The 23790-nt window shown below is 55.6% G+C and overlaps 5 protein-coding genes across 9 annotated transcripts; 2 read left to right on the top strand and 3 right to left on the bottom strand.

The window, feature by feature from the left end:
- The first annotated feature begins 9 nt into the window (after nt 1-9).
- TM7SF2 (transmembrane 7 superfamily member 2) lies at nt 10-4788 on the top strand. 2 transcript variants are annotated; one of them, XM_008159103.3, is made up of 10 exons: nt 10-206; nt 516-712; nt 815-869; nt 1161-1355; nt 1433-1536; nt 3050-3169; nt 3257-3425; nt 3864-3944; nt 4032-4154; nt 4400-4788. In XM_008159103.3, exons 1-10 carry the CDS (start codon nt 158-160, stop codon nt 4558-4560), a joined length of 1254 nt encoding a protein of 417 aa, XP_008157325.2. In that variant the 5' UTR covers nt 10-157; the 3' UTR covers nt 4561-4788. The 2 variants fall into 2 exon arrangements, with proteins under 2 accessions (XP_008157325.2, XP_054580567.1); XM_054724592.1 differs by lacking the exon at nt 1161-1355.
- Nucleotides 4789-4942: 154 nt separating this feature from the next.
- On the bottom strand, nt 4943-6309 carry ZNHIT2 (zinc finger HIT-type containing 2). The gene has a single exon (XM_008159106.3). The coding sequence runs from the start codon at nt 6202-6204 to the stop codon at nt 4990-4992; it is 1215 nt and encodes a 404-aa protein (XP_008157328.2). The 5' UTR covers nt 6205-6309; the 3' UTR covers nt 4943-4989.
- Nucleotides 6310-8933: 2624 nt separating this feature from the next.
- Nucleotides 8934-11022, bottom strand: FAU (FAU ubiquitin like and ribosomal protein S30 fusion). Its single transcript, XM_008159107.3, has 5 exons — nt 10927-11022; nt 10600-10682; nt 10363-10507; nt 9268-9323; nt 8934-9106 (listed from the first exon to the last, which is right to left on the bottom strand). The coding sequence occupies exons 2-5, from the start codon at nt 10672-10674 to the stop codon at nt 8981-8983; spliced, it is 402 nt and encodes a 133-aa protein (XP_008157329.1). The 5' UTR covers nt 10675-10682; nt 10927-11022; the 3' UTR covers nt 8934-8980.
- Nucleotides 11023-11114: 92 nt separating this feature from the next.
- MRPL49 (mitochondrial ribosomal protein L49) lies at nt 11115-16014 on the top strand. Of its 3 annotated transcripts, none has more exons than XM_054724596.1 (5): nt 11115-11252; nt 12277-12427; nt 13474-13532; nt 13646-13708; nt 14801-16014. In XM_054724596.1, the coding sequence occupies exons 1-5, from the start codon at nt 11175-11177 to the stop codon at nt 15014-15016; spliced, it is 567 nt and encodes a 188-aa protein (XP_054580571.1). In that variant the 5' UTR covers nt 11115-11174; the 3' UTR covers nt 15017-16014. The 3 variants fall into 3 exon arrangements, with proteins under 3 accessions (XP_054580571.1, XP_054580570.1, XP_008157330.2); XM_054724595.1 differs by having other exon boundaries at nt 13408-13532; XM_008159108.3 differs by having other exon boundaries at nt 13408-13532; nt 13646-14846.
- SYVN1 (synoviolin 1) lies at nt 14937-22152 on the bottom strand. Of its 2 annotated transcripts, none has more exons than XM_028135958.2 (16): nt 22075-22152; nt 21111-21259; nt 20802-20894; nt 20562-20714; nt 20371-20419; nt 19893-19996; nt 19123-19249; nt 18925-19024; nt 18766-18831; nt 18558-18674; nt 18300-18463; nt 17914-18042; nt 17666-17821; nt 17395-17581; nt 16178-16329; nt 14937-16102 (listed from the first exon to the last, which is right to left on the bottom strand). In XM_028135958.2, exons 2-16 carry the CDS (start codon nt 21240-21242, stop codon nt 15996-15998), a joined length of 1836 nt encoding a protein of 611 aa, XP_027991759.2. In that variant the 5' UTR covers nt 21243-21259; nt 22075-22152; the 3' UTR covers nt 14937-15995. The 2 variants fall into 2 exon arrangements, with proteins under 2 accessions (XP_027991759.2, XP_008157333.2); XM_008159111.2 differs by having other exon boundaries at nt 17666-17818.
- Nucleotides 22153-23790: the final 1638 nt, after the last annotated feature.

Genomic DNA, 23790 nt, shown 5'->3' with positions numbered 1-23790 from the left:
CTCAGGATGGACATGCGCTGTGTCCGAGCTCCGCCCGGGACAGGTGCAGGCCACGGGGGTCGGATTCCTGGTGTCGCCGAGCCCATCTTGGGGATGGGGTGGAGGGTGTTTCCTTGACGGATTTTCGTGAACCCCACCTCCCGGCGGAGCAGAGACCATGGCCCCTCAGGGCTCCCGGGCCCCGCTGGAATTCGGGGGACCCCTGGGTAATGGAGCAAAGAAGGGGGGAGCTACGAACGGGGATGGGGTAGAATCGGAAGGCTTTGAGAGGTGTCCGGGGGTAGGGGGGTGTGAGGGAGTGTCTGGAGAGGGGGCTGCAGAGCGGGGTCTGTGGAGTGGACAGAGTCGGGGAGCAGGAGGAGGGTGTTCCAGGGAGTCTGGAGGCGGGGACCAAGAAGGAAGTTCGGGAAAGGTGCTGAGGCTGGGAACGGGATGCGGGCCAGGGCGAGGGGGATGCTGACGGGGGTCGGGGAGAGTTGGGGAGCGGACACGTGACGCGATCGGCCCCCTCCCAGGCGCCGCGGCGCTGATGCTGCTGCTCCCGGCCACCATGTTCCATCTGCTCTTGGCGGCTCGCTCCGGGCCGGCGCGCCTCCTGGGCCTCCCCCCGCACCTGCCGGCACCCGAGGCGCTGTGGAGCCCGGCGGCGCTGCTGCTGTGGCTCACCTGGCTTGGCCTGCAGGCGGCCCTCTACCTGCTGCCGGCGCGCAAGGTGCGGACCTGCCTCCGGACGCGCGTGGGAGGGGGGCGGAGGGTAGGGCTCAGCGAGGAGAAAGGCACCCTCAACCCTAATCAGAGCCCTTTGTGCCTGCAGATGGCCGAGGGCCAGGAACTGAAGGACAAGAGTCGCCTGCGCTACCCCATTAACGGTGCCTGGGCTGGGCCCTTTAGCGGGAGTTGCGCGGGTGGGCTGGAGCTCCAGGTCTTGGGGGTCTCACTCTCCTGCACACCCCCATCCCTCCACCCTTTCCTACAGCATTTGCTGCTGCTCTGCACCTCAGCAGCAGCTGAGGTGATCTGAAAGCCAAGGTGTCAGCCTAATGGCTTGGGTCGAGGTCTGTGACCTCTTGGCTTTGAGCAGTGTTTGTGTGTTTGGGGTGGGGTGGGGGACCAGAGATGGGGGGCGTGGTCCCCAGGACTCACCCTGTGCTGGGGTTCAGGCTTCCAGGCTCTGGTGCTGACAGCCCTGTCGGTGGGCCTGGGGGTGTCGGCTGGGCTGCCCCTGGGAGTGCTCACGGAAATGCTCCTGCCCTTGGCGTCGGTGGCCACCCTCACCGCCTTCATCTTCAGCCTCCTTCTGTATCTGAAGGCTCTAATGGCCCCTGCCTCCGCCCTGGCACCCGGAGGGAACTCAGGTGAGAGGGTCCCAGTGGGTACAGATGCAGGCAGCTAGGGGTGCTTGCTTGCAATTTCACTCTCCGTCGTTCTCCAGGCAATCCCATTTACGACTTTTTCTTGGGACGGGAGCTCAACCCGCGCATCGGTTCCTTTGACTGCAAATATTTCTGCGAACTGCGGCCTGGCCTCATCGGCTGGGTATGCTGGGCATGCTGGGCAGGGCTAAGTGGGACTTGGGCCAGCAGGAGGGGTGGGATGGATGAGCAGTTCCTGGGCAGGGCAGGTGCAGTATAGCCCAGACATCATTCATTCATCCCACAAACACTTGTGGGATCTAATATGTGTCCTAGGTACTGAGATATAAGAAAAAATTACAGAAAAGGAAAACTGTCCTCATGGAACCTACATTCTCATGGAAAAGACAGACAAAAAAATAAGTATATATAGCATGTCAAAGGATGCTGAGTGCCGTGGAGAAAAGCAAGGCGGGAAAGAAGAGGTGCAATTGTTTTTTAATCCTCACCAAGGCTATGTTTCTATTGATTTTTAGAGAGAGGAAGGGAGAAATACTGATGTGTGAGAGAAACATTGATCCATTACCTCCCATTTGCGCCCCGAACAGGCATGGAAACTGCACTGACCCGGAATTGAAATCCAAACCACCTGAGCCACCCAGCAGGGCGAGGTGCAGTTTTAAATGAAGCAGTCAAGTGCAAAAGTCTATTTCGAGACGGGAGGGCGGTCCTATGTTGCCTGCTAGTCCAAGTAGTGCAGAGCTTAGACCTGAGCACTGCATTTACAACCCATCCATCGCTGGTGTCTTTGACTGACATGCCAGCTGTGTTTCTTGGTTATACTCAGTGCTGGACTGTGGTCAGGGTTTCCCCAAGGTCCCCCAGGCCATCCCGGAACCCTCACTCAGGCAGGAGGAATGCCAAGTGCCACGCTATGTCCTGATGTATGGAATGGGATAAAGAGCTTCTTCCTAGGATTATGATGAGGATTTGAAGGGGTAACAGCACCTAGCCTACTGCTCCAGATGGGGGTGCTCAGTCAGGCTGGCTGCTAGCCACCATTGTGAGCACTTCCTGTGTGTCACCCATCACTCCCCTGAGTCCTCGGGCAGCTCCGTAATTATCTCCATTTCCCACAGGAGGGCTTTAGAGAGGGTAAGCAACTTGCCCAAGTGGGGAAGCTGATTCAAAACCAGATGTATTTTTTTTTTTTAAATATATTTTATTGATTTTTTACAGAGAGAAGGGAGAGGGATAGAGAGCTAGAAACATCGATGAAAGAGAAACATCAACCAGCTGCCTCCTGAACACCCCCCACCGGGGATGTGCCCGCAACCAAGTTACGTGCCCTTGACCGGAATCAAACCTGGGACCCTTCAGTCCGCAGGCCGACGCTCTATCCACTGAGCCAAACCGGTTTTGGCCAAATTTGTTTTAACTCTCAAGCCTGCAGCACCCGCCTACGCCCTATGCTGCTCTCCCAAAGGGAACACTACAGGATACGGCGAGAGAAAACAGCTGGGAACACCTCCGTTGCAGGCTCTCTGGGAACAGGGGCTGGGTTCATCTGACAAAGAGCTGGAGAGTTAGTGGCTGACACTTAGATGGGGAGAAGCTGGCCACTGCCCTACCCAGGTGCTGCCCACTCAGTGGAGATGGGCTAGGGACAGACTGTCCTGTCTCCTCCCAACCCCCAGGTCCTCATCAACCTGGCTCTGCTGGTACAGGAAGCAGAACTTCGGGGGAGTCCCTCCCTGGCCATGTGGCTGGTCAATGGCTTCCAGTTACTCTATGTGGGTGATGCCCTCTGGCACGAGGTGAGGTTGGACTGCTCAGGGGAAGCAGGGGAAACTGCCTGAGGACCTTGTGGGGACTACAAGTGTGTCTGGGTCCTGTCCCTGCAGGAAGCGGTACTCACCACCATGGACATCACACACGACGGGTTTGGCTTCATGCTGGCCTTTGGGGACCTAGCCTGGGTACCCTTCACCTACAGCCTGCAGGCCCAGTTCCTGCTGTACCACCCACAGCCCCTGGAGTTACCCATGGCCTCAGTCATCTGCCTTGTCAATGGTCAGTCAGGAACGGGCAGCAGGCTGGGTGCATGCATTTCTCCCTCCCCTTTCTTATGTTTTATATATTTTTATTGATTTCAAAGAGGCAAGGAGAGGGAGAGAGATAGAAACATCAATGATGAGAATCATTGATTGGCTGCCTCCCGCACGCCCCACACTGGGGATAGAGTCCACAACCTGGGCATGTGCTCTGACCAGGAATGGAACTGTGACCTCCTGGTTCATAGGTTGACACTCAACCACTGAGCCACGCCAGCCGGTCTCATTTATTGTTTATTCAGCACCCACTAGGTAGGTGCTAAGCCTCACGCTCTTCTCTGAAGCTGGGGGCGGGGCCCTGGGGTCCAGGCAGACTGGGTTTAGGCTGTGGGGATGATCAGGGTCAGGCAGAACCTGTGGCCCTCACCCCTGACTGCCTGCGCATGCTTCCCCTCAGCTGTTGGTTACTACATCTTCCGTGGAGCCAATTCCCAGAAAAACACCTTCCGAAAGAATCCTTCTGACCCCAGAGTGGCCGGTGAGCTGTGTTCCTAGGTTGCCATGAGTGAGGTGGGGCAGCTGGGCTTCCTGGGGGTCACCCATCCCACTGTCTGTCTTCCCCCAGGCCTGGAGACCATCGCTACAGCCACGGGGAGGCAGCTGTTAGTGTCTGGGTGGTGGGGTATGGTCCGCCATCCCAACTATCTCGGAGACCTCGTTATGGCTCTGGCCTGGTCGTTGCCCTGTGGTGAGTAGCTTGGGTAGGTACTGCATGTGTCTGGGTGCAGAATGAATAGGGGTGCGCCTCATATGAGGGAGTCGTCAGGGGGCTGGAGATGGACTCAGGATGTGACTGGGACAGACAGCACTGCCGGCACCTTGCTGCAGACCCGGGACCTTTCACTACTGAGCCCTAATGCCCTGAGCTGTTAGGTGTGGAACCCTTGGTGAACTGGGGTCTGGCTGAGTGGTCACAGAGCCCCCTCCCCACAGGGGTGTCCCACCTGCTGCCCTACTTCTACCTCCTCTACTTCACTGCGCTGCTGGTGCACCGTGAGGCCCGGGACGAGCAGCAGTGCCTGCAAAAGTACGGCCTGGCCTGGCGGGAATATTGCCGGCGTGTGCCCTACCGAATTGTGCCCTACATCTACTGAGGTGGCTCCCCCCACCCAAGGTGGCAGCACGTGCCCACCCAGCGGCCAGCACACCCTGCAGCAGGAGCCTGGGCACGTCTAGGACTCAAAAGCCTGCACTCCATCCTGCCGAGCTCCAACAGGCGGGGTGACAGCCTCAGAGCGGTGGTTGGGAGCAAGGAGAAAATGAAGGCAGCACCCAAAAACGAGTGGAGAGGGTGCTCTTACTTCTTGGATAAACATCTGGAACCCTTGGTACCACTTCTCTCCCTTTCTGGGACAGGGGTGTTTAAATATTGGCTGGGTCAGCCCTGATGAGGGAGAAGCTGAGGTTTGTGGGCCCAAGAATCGGGGAAGTGTGGGGGGGGAAACAACAGCTGTGTCTCAGAAATGGGCACCCCCAGCAGGCCAGACCATTCACAGGTTTATTGGTGACCAGGAGCCCACACTTCAGCCAGGGAGTTCCTCAATGAGAGTCCTGGGGGCAGGTGGTAGGGGGCCTCCCCAAAGCCGCTCCAGCTCCCCAGTGAGGGCTGCCACCTCTCCCGCTGCTACGGTGTGAGCTCGGTGGGCCCTGGCACAGTCCAGAGCCAGGGCCGGGAGGGCCACCTCATTTTCGTTGGTCCAAGCCATCAGGAACTGGCACTTCTTTCGGGCCCGGTAGAGGCGGTCTCGCACTTCAGTAGCCTCGGCCTGTTTCCGGGCCCGGCCCAGAGTCTGCACCAAGTGCCCCAGTGCTGCCAGCGTGTAGCCCTTCTGGTTGGCAGGGCCCTCGCCCAGCAGGATGCGGGCGGCCTCGCGCATGGCACCCCGTGTGCCGAGGGGCCCGGGTGGATGCTCGCCCGCTTCCAGCACGTGCGCTGCGGCCTGCAGGGCCTCTTCGGCAGAGGCAAAGACCTGCTGGGCACCCAGGGCTCCCGAAACGCCGAGCAGCGTGGCGCAGAAGTCGGAGAGCAGCGCATCGTCGCCGCCATGATACAGGACGAGCGTGTGCGCGTAGGCGAACAGCACGTTGGGCAGCTGGAAGCGTACGAGCGGCGAGACCCTGCCGCGGCTCAGGCTGCCCAGCGTGGGGATCCGGGTGGGCACAGCGGGCGTGCAGACCCCCGGGGCGTCTCCAAGAACCGCCTCCTCGGCGGCCGGGGACTCCGCGGCAGCGGCATCCCTCCCGGGTTCTGGCGGCGCCTTCGCAGGGTCGGGCTCCAGCTCCGCGGCCTCACCGCCCGGGGTACCATCCAGCTCCTCCAGAAGTCGTGGCCCGGTCCCGCTACCCCACCACCACGGCCGCCACGGGGGCAGCAGCCGCCCGGCCTCGCCGCGGTTCAGCAGCTGCTCGAAGGCCGCCTTCTCGGCCGGGGCCAGCCGCTCCCAGAGTCCTAAGAGGCCGCCCGGCGCCGGGCCAGGCCTGAGGCCTGCGTCCTGCGGCTCGTCCTCGGTCTCGCGTTGCTGACGCAGCCGGCGGAGGGCGCTGGCCAGGCGGCTGGGAGAGGCGCTGCGGCCGCGGAGCTCTCCCAGCACCTGGTCCCGGTAGAAGTCTTCGGCGCAGGTGCCATGCGCCCGGTAGCAGCGCAGCGAGCAGTAGGGCACGTTACAGCGGGGGCAGGTGTAGCGCGCCGGCTGGGCCTCCGCGGCCGGGCAGAAACCACAGGGCCCGGCCGGCTCCATGGCAACTGGCGCCGCGTGCCACCCGCGAACGCAGAGGCCGCAGCTCGACAACCTCCGGCGCTCCTCGGCTACTTCCGCCTCTCTGTGGGGCCCACCGAGCGCCTAGTGAAAGCTCCCGAAGATTCTCGGCAACTTCCGCCCGCACTCGGAATCCAAGCCCCGCCCTCACGTCGCGGTCGGGCAGGCGCAGGAGGCGGTGGTGAGGTAGGAGCCCGGCCCGCGCAGGGTGAGGTGGGAAGGCGGTCCCCGCCCCAGCGCGACTGCTGGGCGCTGCAACGCGCAGGGGCAGAAGGTCTTTGCCAAGCACCTCCTCTGGGCCGTTAATTGTGCCGGGTCCCTGCGCCGTAGGGACAGCCATTATACTAGAGGACAAAGGGGAGAGAGTGGAAAGGCCAAGGTGGGGTACCTCGCCTAGACTGGGTGTGTGTTGGCGGCCTGTTCCCTCTTCAGAACAAAGCAACATTTAACAAACATCTGAGCTCCTGTTCGATTTCCTCCTCCAAACCTATCGTTCATCCACCTATAAAGTGGACCACCTTGAGCAGAGATGCGGCCCTATCATAATGGAGCTTAGTTTGTGGTAGATGAGGAGTTGGTCCATGGCACTCCCGATAGATAGTAAGCTCTGTCTGGTTCTTTAGTCCCTCACCTCTCACATCCAATCCCACCTACAGTCAGTCCTGCCTTCAAAACACCTTGCACTTATTTCAATATCAATCATAGATTTCTCTACCAAGATCTAGATGGGTCTGATGACCTTCAAGTCTGTTTCAAGTGAGTTGAAGAGTGAAGCAGTGAGACAATCAAGTCTGTTCATTTTTTTACATTTCCACCATCACTGGTGCTCCTTGTTTCAGGTCTTCAGAGACCTTTCCTAGGATAGTATGGGTTTACCCAACCCCTTCATTACAGTACCCTACACTTACTTTCTTTAAGGCTATTAACAATTTAGTTTCCTCACTTTCTCCACATGAATCTAAATTCCTAGAAGTGAGGGCGCCAGGTGTAACTTCAGAGACCAAACAGCCAATATATTTGTACTTACTATGTGGCAAGTGCTGATCCAAGCACTTTCCAGCCTTTATTTAATCCTCACAGTAACTGTCAAGAGATGATAGCAGATGCCCCGGCCAGTGTAGACCAATGGTTAGACCACCAGCCCTCAGTTCAGTCTCCGGTTTGATTTTTGGTCAAGGGTACATTGTACCCTGGCTTGGGATTCATTCCCCAGTCCTGGTTGGAGCAGTTCGAGAGGCAAGCAATTGATGTGTCTCTCTCTCTCTTCCACTCTCTAAAAATCAATGGACAAAAAATATCCTCGGGGAGAATATTGGCTTCTTCAGAGATAACGGCAGGAATTAGTTTAAAAATATATATGTATTTTGCCCTGGCTAGTTTGGCTCAGGGGATGGAGCGTTGGCCTGCGAACTGAAAGGTCCCAGATTTGATTCTGGTCAAGGGAACATGCCTGGGTTGCAGGTTTCTCTCTCCCTCTCTCTCTGAAAGCAATTGTGTATATATATATATATATATATATATATATATATATATATACACACACACACATATATATATATAATTATATATATATATAAAATATATATATATAAAATAAAATAAAAATGATCAAAATTTTTTTACTAATTTCAGAGGAGATAGAAACATCAATGATGAGGGAATCATTGATCAGCTGCTTCCTGTACACCTCATACTGGGGATCAAGTCCATACCCCTGGCATGTGCCCTAAATGGGAATTGAACCGCTGAACCATGCAGGCTGGGCAATTAGGCTTTTTTAAACTGATTTTAGCGAGTAAGGGAGAAACATTTGATTTGTTGCTCCACACATTTATGCATTTATTGGTCGATTCCATGTGTCCTGACCAGCGATCAAACCTGCAACCTTGGCATATTGGGCCAATACTCTGAGCTACCTGGCCAGAGATGTTTTAATTATAAATGGAGCAAGGATCGAGACTCAAGGCAGTCTAAGTCTAGAGCCCAAGGTCTCTTTACCCTGTGGGCTTTATTCTAAGCAGCAGCAGGTTCAAAAACCTTAGAATAAACGTGTGGGTGTGCATGTGTTGCTAGCAGGGAACCTTAAATCAGTTCCAGAGAACTCAACTTTTGGGAACAGTGAACCAACCAGCTGACCAGCCCAAGTTCTGATTAGATTAGCAAGACCAGTCATGCAATCAGAGGCACAAACAAGGTCCCCACAGCGCCAATATCATCAGTGGTACTTTCCAAAGCTGGGCAAACTGAATTTCTGCACTGAGCCCCACTAAGGCCACAGCTGGTCCAAGTTCAGGAAAAGGCCAGATTGGCATTCCCTGACGTTTTTTTCTCCCAGAATTCCTCCCTTCCATTGCTGCCTCTATAAAACACCCAGGACTCCTATCTTGTTTAAAAGAATAAGAACAACAACAAAAAAGAGTAAGAACAAAACAAACAAACAAACAAACAAAAAGAAAGGATTTGGGGGAATTACCAAGTTATTTGAGATCAGAAATTGCCCTAACTCTACATTTGAAGGACTGGCACCTGTTTTCCCGGGAAGCCTTTTCTTGTAGTTTACCACCTCCCTCTCACCTCTGCCCATCAAGGGCCTCTGCCTCACTTGGCAATACCAAGACACCAAAACGAGACCTCACTGTTCTAGTGGACATACCACCAGCCCTAGAAGCCTTCTCTCACCCCGAGGCCCTGCAAATTAACATGAAACGAGGTGACTGGCTAAGTGGCTTTATTGGAGGAAACCAGGTTACAGAGGGCTTTAGGAGTTGGCATTGGGGCCCTTCTTCTTGCCAAAGGTGGGCACAACGTTGACAAAACGCCGGTTGTACTGCATCCGTCGCTTGGCCCGACCAGTCTTCTTCTTCTTCTTCTCCTGTTTGGCCACCTGGGAGAGGGGAAGGCTGGTCAGACCCCGGTGGACATCTTCCACCTCTTCCCTCCGGCTCATTTCCAGGGAGGGAGAAGACTGGCCAAAAGCCAAGGGTCTTAGCTTAGCTGTGACAGTGAAAAACGAAGTCCAAGGACACCAGCAATACCCTCACTTACCTTGGGGGTCTGACCTCTGACTTTCCCAGCACGGGCCAGAGAGCCATGGACTTTACCTGTGGAGGGAAAGGACAGCAAGCGCTTAGGAGAGCAAGGCCCCACCCAGCAGAATTCTCCCCCTCAACTCGAGCCTTTAAAGGTGAGCTGGGCTCAACAGGAAATGAGAACAAAACTGCAGAGATTTGACATCTGACCAGGAATGTTAGTCTAGCATGTTCCAGGTTTCACTTCAGGATTTTCTAGCCCCTGGACTTTAAATAAGAACGGAAGGGGGTCTGGTCTAACCTCCTAATTTTAATGAGGAAACTGGGAAATAGGCAAGGATCTAATAAGTGACTGAAATACAACTACACTCTAGTTCAGTCTTCCAGGGACCTCTCAAGAGTTAATTTTGCCAAAGGACAGAGAATAAGGAGGTGGGGACATGTGCTGGGGGGGAGGGGAGCAGGCAGGGAGAGGTCAATGGGGGGGGGGGCGGAGATATGTGTAATACTTTCAACAGTAATTTTTAAAAAATAGATTTTTATTGATTTCAGAGAGGAAGGAAGAGGGAGAGAGATAGAAACATCAATGATGAGAGAGAATTATTGATTGGCTGCCTTCTGAATCGAGCCCACAACCCAGGCATGTGCCCTTTACTGGAATCAAACCCGGGACCCTTCAGTCTGCAGGCCGACGCTCTATCCACTAAGCCAAATCAGCTAGGGCAACAACAATAAAAATTTTTAAAAAGAGTTAATTCTGCCCTGGCTGGCGTGCTCAGTGGTTAGAGCGCCAAGCCCGCACACAAAAGGGTTACTGGTTCAATTCCTGGTCAAGAGCACGTACCTGGGTTGCAGATTCCATACTGCGGATGTGGGAGGCAACCAATCCATGTGTCTTTCTCACATCAATGTTTCTCTCTTTCTCCCCCTCCCCACCTCCCTCCCTCTCTCCTGAAAACCAATGGAAAAAATATCCTCGGGTGAGGATAACAAAACAAACAAAAAGAGTTAATTCTGAGGTAAACCGGAAGGACCACCCTGGATTAAGGACACTGATCTCCACTCATTATGTGCTTACAGGCAGTTCTAAGGACAGTCCTCCCCAACTCACCTCCAAGCATGCGGGCGGCTACTTCCAGCGTGGTCAGAGCCTCCACCCCACACTGGCCCAGGGTAGCCTCATCCTCCAGGGGTGTGCCTGCCAGGAGCACGACTTGATCTTCTGGAGCGATGCCCTCCAGCGAGGCGACATGAGCCTACACGCAAAAATGAGGCTCGTTAGCGTTCCCGCGGGGAGCGAGGTTCGAGAGCACAAGAGTACGGTGCCCGAGGTGCACAGCAGCCTTACCTTGATCTGGGAGACAGTCTCCCCGCCGGTCACCTCGAGGGTGTGTAGCTCCTGGGCGCGGACAAAAAGCTGCATGGCGGCGACTGAGGAAAAGGAATGCTTGTAAGAGAAGAAATACTCTGGGAGAGAGGGCGTCGGTGGCGGGCCGGGTGCGATCGCAGGGCTCACGTGGGTAAGACCGGGCCGGCCGGCCTGCCAGGGAGGTCGGGTGGGGACAAGAACCCGGCCCGCACGGCAACCCCTCTCCCTCTCTTTTTCCCGCGCCCTCTGCCCTCGCAGCCCAGCTGCTACGAAGCCCTCCGGATTCAGCCGAGCCCCCAACTCTACCTGAACTGCGGCCTGTGCCGCTACCGCGAAGATGGAGTCGAGAAAGAGGAAGGAAGAGCAGCGTACACGTCCTAAGCGCTTGCTGCGTCTAACGTCACTGCTGCGCGCCGACCATAACCTCGGCTATTTGTAGCGCCCACGGCATCGTGACTCCGCCCCCTGGCGCTGCGCGTAGGCGTTCGTCCGGTCTCGCGGGGCGGGACTAGGCGGGTTGCGCGCGCAGAAAGCTAAAGTTGGGGGCGTTCAAGATGGCTGCGGCCGTGTTCCCGGCCTTGCTGCGGCGCTGGAGGATCGGCGTCCAGCCGGGCTGCGCGCTACGGCGGCTGGTGAGAGTACTGAGCATGGAGAGGCGGGCAGAGGGCTGGGTGCGAGGCTCACAGTTATTCCTTTTAGCCCTGAAAATCGCATTCCCGTTTGGGCCTTAGTTTTCCCATCCGATCCGGGAGACCTTTTCTGTAGCTGAGATACAAGATTGAGAAGGGAGGTGACAGGACCTGGTGCGCGCTTCGGGGTGTGGGGGTTAGAACCTGATTGGAGGACAAGCTCGCTGAGTCAGCACTGGGAGGGGCTACACACGATTCTCGCTGCCTAACTTTTTGAAGGGGAAACCGACGGGTCCACAGATCGACCCGGTCATTGGCGACACTGCTGGGAACTTCGAGCTCATGACATACAGGCCACTTCATCCTGCCTCCCTGTTCTCATTGTCACGCCGGCGCCTATCAGGACTCCGTGGTATCTGTCGGGATAAGTGTCCAAAAAGGATCTTAAAGCTGCAGGATGGGAGGACAGAATTTGGAGTGTGACTTTAGGGTAGATTGCTGAATGTCTTGATCTTCCTTGGATTAAAAATGGGTGTGATAAAATACGCCGCATTATAAGAATTAAATGAAAACAATACCTGTAGAGCACTTAGTATGATGCCTGGCCGTGTGCGTATGAGGCTGAAACCTTCCAGGTAAAGGAGGATCACGTGGGATGAGTGTGAGTGGAAAAACGATCAGGGTTGTTGAAAGTGCCTAACCCAGAACTAGAATATTTCAGTGGAATATTTAAAAGAAACTTTCGATACTGAATTATGCCATATTGCTCAGATTTCCAGTTAATTGTCTTGTTATTTGAGTCCCAGGAGGGACTGAGAGGTAGGAGAGGCAGACCTTCAGAATGCTTGAATTTCTTTTCCAGTCCCACCTGCACCCTGACAAACTGAAGTCTGGTGCTTTTCTATCTCCAGCCATTTATTTATACCATTCTCTCCACCTGTAATGTTTCCTTTCACTACTTACTAAAGTTCTGTTGTGTTGGGTGCGTGGTGAGTACGCTGATGGTTGATTTTTGTTTTTGCCTCAGAGCCAGACCCAAGGGCCTCCCAATTATCCCAGCTTCGTGGAGTCTGAGGATGAATACCAGTTTGTGGAACGCCTATTACCCCCCACCCGCGTTCCAGAGCCCCCGAAGCATGAACATTATCCTACTCCTAGTGGCTGGCAGCCCCCCAGAGGTGAGCTAGATAATGGGCATGGCTTGAAGGCTACAGGGAAGTACCCCTCCTTGGTGGGTGGCCTGCCCCAGCTGACACTGAACTCAATGGTTTCAGGACTTGTTTTGACATCTCACAGGATCAGTACCTGTTTCATGTTCAAGGAAGGGCTCAGGAATGGAGCCCTGTTTTACAAGTAACCATCCATCCACACTACTGGGATAAGGTCTCCCCATGCAGGAAAAGAAGCATAGAGAGAAGACCCAAGGGCTTGGACTCCTTCTCTCCCCATCCCCACCCCCAGTAGTCCATGTACCATAATTGAGAACTCAGCTTCTCCCAACCTCAGTCTCAGTAAAATGGAGATAATCTGCTTGGCCCCATAAAGTACTTAGTGCTAGCCCAGCATGTGGTGGGTGTTCAGTACTTGTAAATCTCCATGCCTTTGTGCAGAGATTCATTCTAGTCTCCCTGACCCAGAGGAGAAGAGCAAGAATTGGTCCCACAGGGGGACCCGAATATCCAGGGAGGCTTGGCCCTCACTTAATTTCTTTTTGAGCATCTTCTTCTTCTTCTTTTTTTTAAAAAATATATTTTATTGATTTTTTTAACAGAGAGGAAGGGAGAGAGATAGAGAGTTAGAAACATCCATGAGAGAGAAACATCGATCAGCTGCCTCCTGCACACCCCCTACTGGGGATGTGCCCGCAACCAAGGTACATGCCCTTGACCGGAATCGAACCTGGGACCTTTCAGTCCGCAGGCTGACGCTCTATCCACTGAGCCAAACCGGTTTCGGCTTGAGCATCTTCTTGAGGCACCTGTCTGGGTCTTGGGCTACTAGTGCCCTGGCTCTCAACTTAGGGAAAGAGCAGGTCTCCTGATTGGAGTCTGGAGCTGGCTTTGCCGTAGACTTCTGCAGACTGTGAGGAGAAAGGCCTTGGCTGAGGTGGGATGAAGCCTGGGAAGATTGGGCTTATCACCATCCCTCCCTGTCCCAGACCCTCCACCCAACCTGCCTTACTTTGTGCGGCGCTCTCGGATGCACAACCTCCCTGTCTATACAGACATCACACATGGCAACCGTCAGATGACTGTGATCCGGAAGGTGGAGGGAGACATTTGGGTAAGTGTGTGGGTGGGTCAGGGTCTGATGGTGGTCTTTTCGGGCTGAAGGGATGGGAATCCTCTAGAGGTGACGGGTCTCCTGACCAGGCCTGATTTGTCCTCTTCCCCCAGGCCCTGCAGAAGGATGTGGAAGACTTTCTGAGCCCACTGCTGGGGAAGACACCTATCACCCAGGTCAATGAGGTGACAGGTACCCTGCGGATCAAGGGCTACTTTGACCAGCAACTAAAAACCTGGCTCTTAGAGAAGGGCTTCTGAGGCCTAGCTGAGCAGCCTGCATGACAGCATCCCCCACAGACTGGAGTCCAGGGGACCTCAGGAAGGAGGCGGTGTTGAAGCAACTAGGATTGGGGTACAGACTAGGGTGAGGGCTTGGGCAAAGTAGAGTGAGGGCTAAAGGGCCTTGGAGCAGACCTTGCTTGCATAAAGGGGGAAACAGGACCATCTGCTCAGATGCCAGCACTGAGGGAGGGCTATCTTAACATTGGAGACCCACTAGAAACAGCTGAGCTAGTGGGGGGCATTAGTTGCTGTCCCCCCTGCCCCTGATTTTGGTCTATTCTTGCTTTTTCTTCATTGGAGCTCCTTGGGTCAGTTATTCAAATTCTGGAGGTTGTTGGCTGCCCCTCTGGTGTTTAGGGGAGGGTAGCACAGACAGAACCGTTGGGAACCTTCCTTCCTTGGTCCTTAGACTTACTGCTGCGAACATTCCCAAGCTCTTCCTCTAGCCAGACCTGGCTTGTGGAGGCTACGGAGAACACCGATGACTGACATGGGTTCCGGAAGCCTTCAGTTACATGTGCAGTGCTGGGCATGGGGCACAGCGTGCCCTTGTCAGCCCGAGCTCATCTTTCCTACCCATGGTGAGGCAGAAGGCGCACTCACCTCTGCTCTATTCCAGACCAGAGTTAGGCTGATTGGGTTTCCAGCTGCAGTAATTAGATTCGCTGTAGCCGATTTGCCCACAAGGGGGTGCTTGGGAGCTCTTAGCAGCCCAGCACATGGCATGCTTCCCAGCTTGATGACCTGGTATCAAGGCTGGACAGGGGGTTTGCAGGCATGAAGATGCTGTCCTTTTGCCCCTGCCATCGCCATCCAGTGAACCTTCACACTTGTCCTGTAATGAGGGCCGAAAACCCACCCCCACCCCAGTATCAGACTGGCTAAGTCAGGGTTCAGAGCCTAGCTCCCTCTGGGCTGAGGCAGGGCACTTAACCTTTTTGGAGCTGTTTTTTCTGATGTAATGTGGGTATATCTTCCTAATAGTTTAATAACAATGCGCCAAGGACAGTGCTGGGTTGTATAAATAAACCCTCATCCCTGAAAGAGTCCAGGCCACTCTCAAGTCTACAGCCTGAGCAAGAAAATGGAGCCCAGCTCACTGATGCTTTGACACCGTATCTACCAATTGTTAATGCAAGCTTTTATTTGGCTGTATATACAATTCAAGCTATTAAAATTTGTACAATATTTACAAATTAAATAATCATCTGAAACTCTCCAGCAACTCACTTAACACAAAACCAAGGGGGAAAAGACAGGGACAGGCAGGCCGTGGCTCCCGTTCCCTGCCTGCCCAGAGCCTTTTCTGAACTGGAAAGACCAGGAGCCTGGCACTCCTGCTCCTCTTCCCTGGGGTCAAGCATTCAAATCCAAAGACAAATTTTAAGCCCAAGAAAATACAAGGAAGTCACTCCAATTCTTTAAACTTCAGACAAGTTCTGTAAGTTGAGAAGTGGCCTTCCGAAGATTCTGGGGCTTGCAGTGGTTCCGGAGCAGACACAAGCCCTCAGCCTGGAGTGAGGCTGGGCAGTGGCTGCTGGGTCAGAGCAGGGACAGTCTCGCTTTAGACAAGCTACAGGGAGAGGGGCCTTGTAGGCAGTGTCCCTCGGTGCTGCCCTCCTGCTTCTCTGCCCCCAGGCACTCCTTTCCCTGAGTTGTGTGGTTGCCAGTAAGACATGGAAATGTCACAGGGCATAAGGGACACAGCCACCACCAGGAAGGGCTTCCAGGGAGTTTAGGGTAAAAAATGGACACCGGTACCAGTCTTGGTGGGCCAGGGAGCAAGTTCCTGGCCTGCCCCCAGACCCGTGAGTCCTCACTTAGGAATGGGAGCTAATACTGTTCGGCACTGCAGTGTGACTCCACACACGCAAGTGGGGCTCAGAGGGCTTCTCAGAGGCTGTGCTGTTCTGCCTTCAAGGCCCCAGCAGAACACAGGGCTGCAGGGCTGGAGAAGGCTGGAACTGACTCAGGATCCCCTTGGCTGCCCAAGGACTGTAAGGGCTGGAGTCAACTGGGGCCTTAGGCCTCTTTCCACTTGGCCTAGGGGATGCCACCTCCTTTGTCTCAGATGTGGGGGTTACTGCTCCCTGGTACAGAGAGGAGCTGGCACTTGGTGGCAGGACATGTTCCAGCAAGGGCTGCTCGAGAGGGAGCAGGGGCCAGGCCTGGAGCAGTGTCAATGGGCAACGGGGGACTCCAACTTCTGCAGGCGGCGGCGGCGGAGCTCTGCTGCATCGGGCTCCCCATCCTCAGGCAGCTCCTCGGTGCCCACTGACTCAGGAGCTGGGGACAGAGAGGTCAGAAGTGCAACACAGAGAAATCCCTTACCCTGCGCCCCTGTAGGCTGACCACAACTACCTGGAGGCTTTTCAGGTTCTGGGGCGGGTGGGGAAGCTCCTGGGGATGGGGTGGTGGCTTCAGAGCTGGGGATGCTGGTGGAGGAGGCAGCAGCAGCAACTGTAGGGGCAGCCTCCTCAGTGGGGTTGACTGAGGTGGCAGGCCGGGGGGGCCTAGGAAGAGAAGGGACAAGAGGTAAGCCCAGCTTTGGCATCTTGGTATGACTGGGCAGATTCTCCTGTCCTTGGCAAGCCTTGCAAAACAGAGTCCAGCACTGCCCTAGCCGGTTTGGCTCAGTGGATAGAGGGTCGGCCTGCGGACTGAAGGGTCCCGGGTTCGATTCTGGTCAAGGGCGCATGCCTCGGTCATGGGCTCAATCCCCAGTGGGGGGCATGCAGGAGGCAGCCGATCAATGGTTCTCTCTTATCATTGCTGTTTCTATCTCTCCCTCTTCCTCTCTGAAATCAATAAAAAAAATATAAAATAGAGTACAGCACTGACGTGCCTCTGCAGCTCAGTGACCACCAGACACAAGTGAACGCATGCAGGAATTCTTGTGACTACCTCACAGAGTAATGGAAGCCACTTGCAGGCAGGGACTGCAGGCCTGTTCACTTACATGCAGAGTCTCCACCCTGGGTACCTTATAAGGTACCAACTAAGACATCCCACTGAATACAACAGAGCACTCGGGTCTCGGCTCCCCTCCACACCTGTGCTGTCATTGTTGGGTGCCAGGCACTTTGTACATAGGACCTGTGAACAGGAATGAGATCCTCTTCCATTCAAATACGGTAATGGTGGCCACAAAGCACCTGAGTGTTGGCACCAGGACTTGAACTCGAGCCAGGCTGCCTCCAAGTGACTAACTTTATTTGCCGTCTCAGGTCAGGGACACTGATTCCCAGTCCCAGTGTCACCGTATGTCAGGAGGGTGCAGGGGATGAACTAAAACACTGAGAATTATAAGGAATTTGACTTGAGGAAAAGATAAAGTAACAAGATGCAAACTCGGCTCTCTAATAATCCACACTTCTACTGTCCTGAGATCCAGACAGGCCTTCTGCAGTGGAGGATAACAAGGCACCAAGAGTGCCTACAGACAGGTGGCCCGAATCAACAGGTATCTCAGGATGGCACGAGAAAAAGGGCAAGAACCACTCCTGGGAGCCTTCTGGCAGCTCCGTGCCTCTGCTGCCCGCCCCCCCCCCCCCCCCCGGCTCCCTGTGCAGACGTACCCCAAGGAGGCGAGAACAGTGAGGTACTGGTTGATCTGCAGCATGGCAGCATCTAGCAGCGTGTGGATGTTGCGCAGGCTCTGCAGCCGAGCCTCCAGGTGCTGCCGCTCGTGGCCTTCCAGAGCCCGCAGCTCCTCTGGGGTCAGCCCAGCAAAGCCGGCAGGGGGCACAGGCATTGGGGGGAAGGCTGGAGGGAGGGAGAGGCTCAGCCTGGGTTGCCTGGGCCTGACACCCCTCACCCACCAGAACCACCCCGAGAGTCCCTGTTTACCAAAGGGTGGCGGCAGCGGCATACCCATCCAGGGAGGGGGGAAGGGGAAGCCCGGGGTGGGAGCAGCCTCGGAGGTGGGGGCAGAGCCAGGTGCCGGGACAGAGGCAGCAGAAGCAGCTGTGGTTGTGGCTGCTCCACTGGGCCGAGAAAGGGCTGCTAAAGAGCAAGAACAGGAAGTCGGTGAGTGTTGAGGGGCCTCTGCTTCTACTACTCCCGCCCCCCGGTTGTCGCAGTACCCAAAGGCTCACCTGCGCTGGTGGACGGAGGGGCCGCAGCCTCTCCCGAGCTGGGGGGAGGTGGGACGGGTGGAAAGGGGCCCATGGGGGGCCACAGCGGGAACATGCCTGGTGGAAAGGGAGGCAGGAGGCCCTGGGGGACTGCAGAGGACAGGAGGTAATGAGAAAAAGTCCCAATCACAGGCAAGGGGCTGCTTGTTGGGAGCTATGTCCTCTGCTCCCACAGGTCCTCTCTGAGCTCAGCACTGACTACACATGACAGCAACCATCTATGTCTCCTCCCATGACCTCCCCATCACCACACCAGACTGAGCTAGTGGGCAGGGACTCTGATTTCCCATACCCAGCCCAAGGCAAGTACTAGACAGTGTCAGATGGCCAAACGAGGGGTCACTCACAGTTGGGGGGCTGGGGCAGGAGTGGTGGGGGATGGGGGGCAGGTGGTGGTCCCTGATCCGCAGGTTCAGGGGGTGGTGGTGACTGGGTTGGCAGCGATGCACGAAGGACATCCATACGGCAAGTAGGGCAGGTCTGCTGCCGCTGGAACCAGGAGCGCAGGCAGCTGGGAGTGAGCACCGGGCAATGATTAGCAGGTCCCTAGGGACCTGCCCCCAGAGCCTGCCCCCTGATGCGCAGACTCCCCAGGGTCCTCCCACCTGGTATGGAAAATGTGGTTGCAGGGCAGTTTCTTGGCACCAGTCACCATCTCTTCTCGACAGATGATGCATACATTGTCCATTGCCTGGAGTTCCTCTGGGGTGGCATCTGGGTACCTGGTTAGAACAGGCCAAGGACATGTCAAGACCAGAGCCGGGGCAGAGCCGGGGCAGAGCTTAGGAGAGCACCGAGGCCAGGCCCACTTACAGTGTGTTCATGTTGCGGATAGCTCGGCGAGACATGATGGCGTCTGTCACAGCTTTCTTGAATTGCCTGAAAGGACAGTTTCAGTGAAAGTTGGGAGAGGAAGGGGAGGGATCAAATAGGGGTTAGGGGTATGGCAGGGCCCGGCTCAGCTGGGCTCACCTCATGGCCAGGTACATAGGCCGGATGGCAAACAGAGGGAAGGTATGCACCTTGATCATGATGGTCATGAAGGCCAGATAGAGCAGAACCTTGATGAAGCCTGCGGAGGAAGGTGTACAGAGAGCAGCAGGTCACAGGGCCTGGGAGGCAGAGCTGGGGATACTAGTCCAGGTCAGGGGAGGCCCCGGCTCCTGTCACCTGTAAACAGCTCTGTGTAGAGCATGTACACGGCCTTATTGTCCCAGGGGTTTTCGCTCTGAAGGTCCACGGAGTGCAGCACGTATTTGATGAAGATGGTGAGCACCATAGTCATCAGGATGGCGTACTGGAGGGAGGAGGGGGGGGGGCATAAGCATGCAGCCCCTGCTTGCTCCAGCCACACTGCTGTCCCAGGCCTCTGCACAGCAGGTCCAATAGTACAAGCGCAGGCTTGGACACAGCCGGGGTCTGCCCAGCCCCTCCACTCACTAGCTGGTCTGGCTTTTGGCAATCCATAGACCTCTCTGAACTACAGTCTGCTTGTCTGTAAAATGACAGAATTAGCTGTTCCTTTATAACAATGTTACTTTGCTAATTAAAAGAGATGCAGGTCAAGTGCTCAGCACAGGGCCTGGCACGCAATAAACATTCAACAAAGGGAGCTGTTGTCAATGAGCACATTCTTCCTCTGCCAGGGACACACCTCCCCAGCTGTCCATCAAGCTAACTCCTTTGTCCATCAACAGCCAGCTCTTCTGGCATCAGCTTCCGGAAGCCTTCCCTGAGCACCAGGTCAGGGTCCTCCTCCACACGCGCCTCTTTCTGTGCCTTCCCCACTCTCCCGGGAGCTGGGACTGACTGGAGGCTGCTCCTTGGTGGCCCGCATGGGGCTGGCCACAGAGCAGGTGCTCAGTGAAGTTTGTTGGGTCATTCGAGGCACATGCAGTGCCACCTCAGGCTTGTCCTCCCAACTTCCCGAGCCAGTTTACCTCAAAGCCAAACACCAGCTGCACAGAGGCCCCACGGGTCAGGATGCTGTGATAGGCATGGCTGACGAAGAGGAAGTCCAGGATACCCAGGAGGAACATAAGGGCTGTGGGGACCCCCACATGGGGGGTTGGAGGGGTCAGCCCAGGGCCTGGCAGCCATCTCATGCTCTAAGACAGCTCCCACCCTCAAGCCCATAATGGATGGTCCCAGCCTCTAGTCAGGTGGGCACATACCACTGAACCTGGCCCCCTGGGAACTCCAGTTCTGCCTAGAGGGGCCCTGGGGCAGCCCAAGCTCCAGGTGAGGAGGCAAAGAGCTAAGGGGCCAGGCAGCTGAGAAGCTCTGGAGTGGAACAGGGCAGAGATGATGCAAATTAATTTCCTAAATTATCTTTCCTGTACAGCTGGGCAGCCTGTGCTCTACAGTACAGGTCCTGGCGCCTCTTCCCCCCTCGCCCCTCGCGTGGGTCTCACTCACAGACAATGCGGCAGTGAAAGAGCCAGGAGATATTGGGGCTGCGTTCCATCTGAGGCAGAGCAGAGAGGGGTCCTGTCAGGAAGGCTGGGACTCACCCCATACCCCCAACCCAGCCCCCCTCAGTCCACAAGCCTGCCCACCGGCCACTCTCTGGCTTCTGTCTGCTCCAGAGAACCCCTGACCCTACTCACAAAATCCACACGGTCCTCAGCCAGCCAGTGAAAACACTTGAGGAAGAGAAGGAGAGTGAAGAGCGCAACAAAGCGGGGGCTGAAGTCATCCCGAAAGACAGTGAAGGCCAGACAAGTCTCCGTGACCGCATACCAGGAACGTTCCAGAAGGTGCTGGGGGTTGGGCAGGGCATGATGTAGAACTCAGACTCTTCTTGCCCAGCTCCCTGGCCCTCACCTTTGGGGCCACAACCATCTTACCTCCATCTCTGCTGCCCTCAGCTGTCCGAAGAACACCTTGCCCATCACCTTGCCCAAAAGGAAGACAAGAACGAAGGCCTGGATGTACAGGACCTAGGAGCAGAAAGAGGCAATGGTTTGAGGTCAGTTTTGGCTTTGCTCAGCCTGACACTCATCATTCAGAAACACCCCACATCCCCATCACAACTTATTCAAAGTTAGGCAGCTGGTGGCTACTTCACTTCTCTCTTACCTCTAGCCCCGCCTCTGTCTCAAGCAACCTCCTCCTCCCCTCCCAGGAGTTCCTCCCTCCCTGAGCCCTCAACTCACTGCCATGCTGGGGCTGGACTTGGTCAAGTACACCACCGTGGGGTAGAACTGGTGCTTGAGGTAGTAGGCATGAGCCACCACTGCTCCGGTCAGCGCCAGGCTGGCCGCCATCATCACTGCGGTGCGGAACATTGCCCTGGCCTGGACACCTGCAGGCGGAAAGGAAAGAAGAACGTGTGTGATGCCCATACGGTGCAGTCTAGCCAGTGCCTGGGACGCCCCGTCAGTAAACAGAGAGAAAATAAAAACTCATTCCGCCCTTACAATCATCACATCAAGAATAGCATGTATTCCCCCCATTTTACAAACAGAAAACTGAGGCTCAAAGTGGTTAGTTGATCCCACTGACGCCAGCCTGGAGCCTCGGTCAGTCTTGTTTCAAATCTAGGGCTCTGTCTGCCTGCCAAGCCGCCGCCCCTAGGGAGGAAGGAGGACAGCACCAACGTGGAGCGGGGCGAACTGCTCCCACTGACTCTCAAGTGAAGATGACACGGAGGGGTGCAGAAGGCATGGATCTCCAGCGGCCGGAACGGGCGGCCGGGGCTGGGAGAAGCCAAGGCGCTGGGGGCGCAGCCGGGCCGGTGACAGCTCGGCCAGGGTGGGCAGCTCCGACACGCGCCCCGCGGGAGCGGGCGGGTCCGTCAGTCTGGAACCCTGGTGCCCCCCAACCCTCGGGGCAGTGTCCACTCGGGGCACCTGAGAAACGGCCGACCGACAGGATGCAGCGGCGAGACGGAGGGGGGACCCGGGTCGCCCCGCGATCGCGCACCTGTAAGCGCCCGAAGCTGCGAGCGTCGCAGGCGGGCCCGGCCTCAGCGAGAGCGGCCGCGCGGGCGCCTGGTCTGCCGCCGGCTGACAGACCGAAAGCGGGCGGCGGGCTGAGGGGCGCCCGACCCCGGAGACCTCCGGGGAAGGTCCAGGTCCCGACTCCAACCACACCCCGGCCCGGCCCCGGCGCACTCACCAGGAGCCCACCGCCGCGAGCCCGCTCAAACCCCGCGACTGCGGAGGCGTCCCGGTTAACAACACTCCTCCACCCCCTGCGAGCCGGAACTTCGAGGGTGAGACACCTCACTTCCGGAAGCGCGGGGCGCGGCGTGGGCCGTACCAAGTGCACCCTTCTCTCGTCCGCATCGCGTGCCTTCCTCGGTGCCGGGAGCCGTCGTCCCACCACCATGTCTGGGGTTCGTGCCCGTGGTTCGAGCAAGAGATGCAATAGGTGGCCGGTGCGGAATAGGGCACCCCTGGGGGTGGTTAAGTCCCCCTATTTATTAGTCACAGATGGTATCGTCTCGCCGCTGAGTGGCCTCTACCTAGCGGGGGACTCGGGCTCTCCGAGTGGCTGGGAGGTGGAGCTTTACGGGGGCCGTGCCGCTGGGAGTGGGGAGTCGGCAAGGGATAGACAGGCCTAGGACATACAATGTTTCGAAACTACTTCCAGGGGGAGTCACAATAGTTTGACAAGTAAGATGCTTTCTGGGAAAACTGGATTCAGAAAAGGAAAAACTCGTCTCCTCCAAGATCACCCCAAATTGTGTGGGAGTAGGTTGGCTCCCCGTGGCTGCTACGGATTGGTCGAGATGTAGTTACGCGGACCAATAAAAAAAAAGAAGGGAAATGTGCTGGCCTATAGGAAGAGAAAAGCAGGTGAGCGGTTGCTAGGGGCGGAAGGCAGCGTTGCCTAGGACTAGGTCCTACCCCAGCGGGCCGAGAGTGGGGAAGGTGCCGTCGGGGGCGGGTGGGGATGAGTGTCTGCCTTGGGGGGACGTTTGCTGCACTTTGTGGGAGAGGGCAGTCAGGTGTGCCACGGACTGAGGAGAAGGCAGACCTTCAGTGCCGGGTGGGAATGTCCCGTTAAAAGGCTTGACTTCAATGCTGCATTCCCGCGCCTGCAGCTTTCCTGTCCTGGTGGTGTCCGGTTCTGGGCCTGGGGCACAGCTCCCTCTCGTCTCGTGCTGCCCGGTATTTCAGTTTGTGCCAACCCAGTCTGTTCATTGGCAGAATGAAGCTAATGCACCCACTTTGTGCCTTGCAATTTTGTCATCTCACTTAACTATCATTAAAGTTTATGAGCTAGGTGGTGCTATCTTCATTTTATACGTGAGACAATTGAGGTCCAGAGATTTAACGAGACCTGTCCTGGGGTTGGCATTGAGTCCCGTCCTGGTGCCTCAGCCGCCTTCACCACCACCTGTTGACCTGGATTGAAGTACTGCTACATGCTACAACACTGACCTAGTCAGTTTTGCTTGTGAACTGTCACTTAGTTGATGCCCCATGAAGCCATCTATGACTTTCTAGCAACTATTGGAGTTAATAAACAAGTCCAGTAAGGTTGCAGGATAGAAGATTAATATGCAAAATTCAATCGTATTTTTATACAGTAGTAATGAACAGTCCAAAAATGAAATCAAGGAAACATTTCCATTTACAATGCACACACAAAATGCTTATGATAAATTTAGCAAAAGAAGTATAAGATTGGTACACTGAATATTACAAAACATAATTGAAGTAAATTAAAGACCTAAATAAATAACTCATATACATAGATTCTAAGACTTAACATTGTTTGATAGCAATATTCCCCAAATTTGATCTAAAAATTCAACAGTCCCTATCAAAATCCCAGCTGCCTTTATTGCAAAAATTGACAAGGTGATCCTAAAATTCACGTTGA

The sequence above is a fragment of the Eptesicus fuscus genome, chromosome 13, assembly GCF_027574615.1.
Source record: "Eptesicus fuscus isolate TK198812 chromosome 13, DD_ASM_mEF_20220401, whole genome shotgun sequence".
Taxonomy (NCBI): domain Eukaryota; kingdom Metazoa; phylum Chordata; class Mammalia; order Chiroptera; family Vespertilionidae; genus Eptesicus; species Eptesicus fuscus.
The sequence above is the reverse complement of the archived record's forward strand: the minus strand, read 5'-3'. Positions and strand labels throughout refer to the sequence as shown.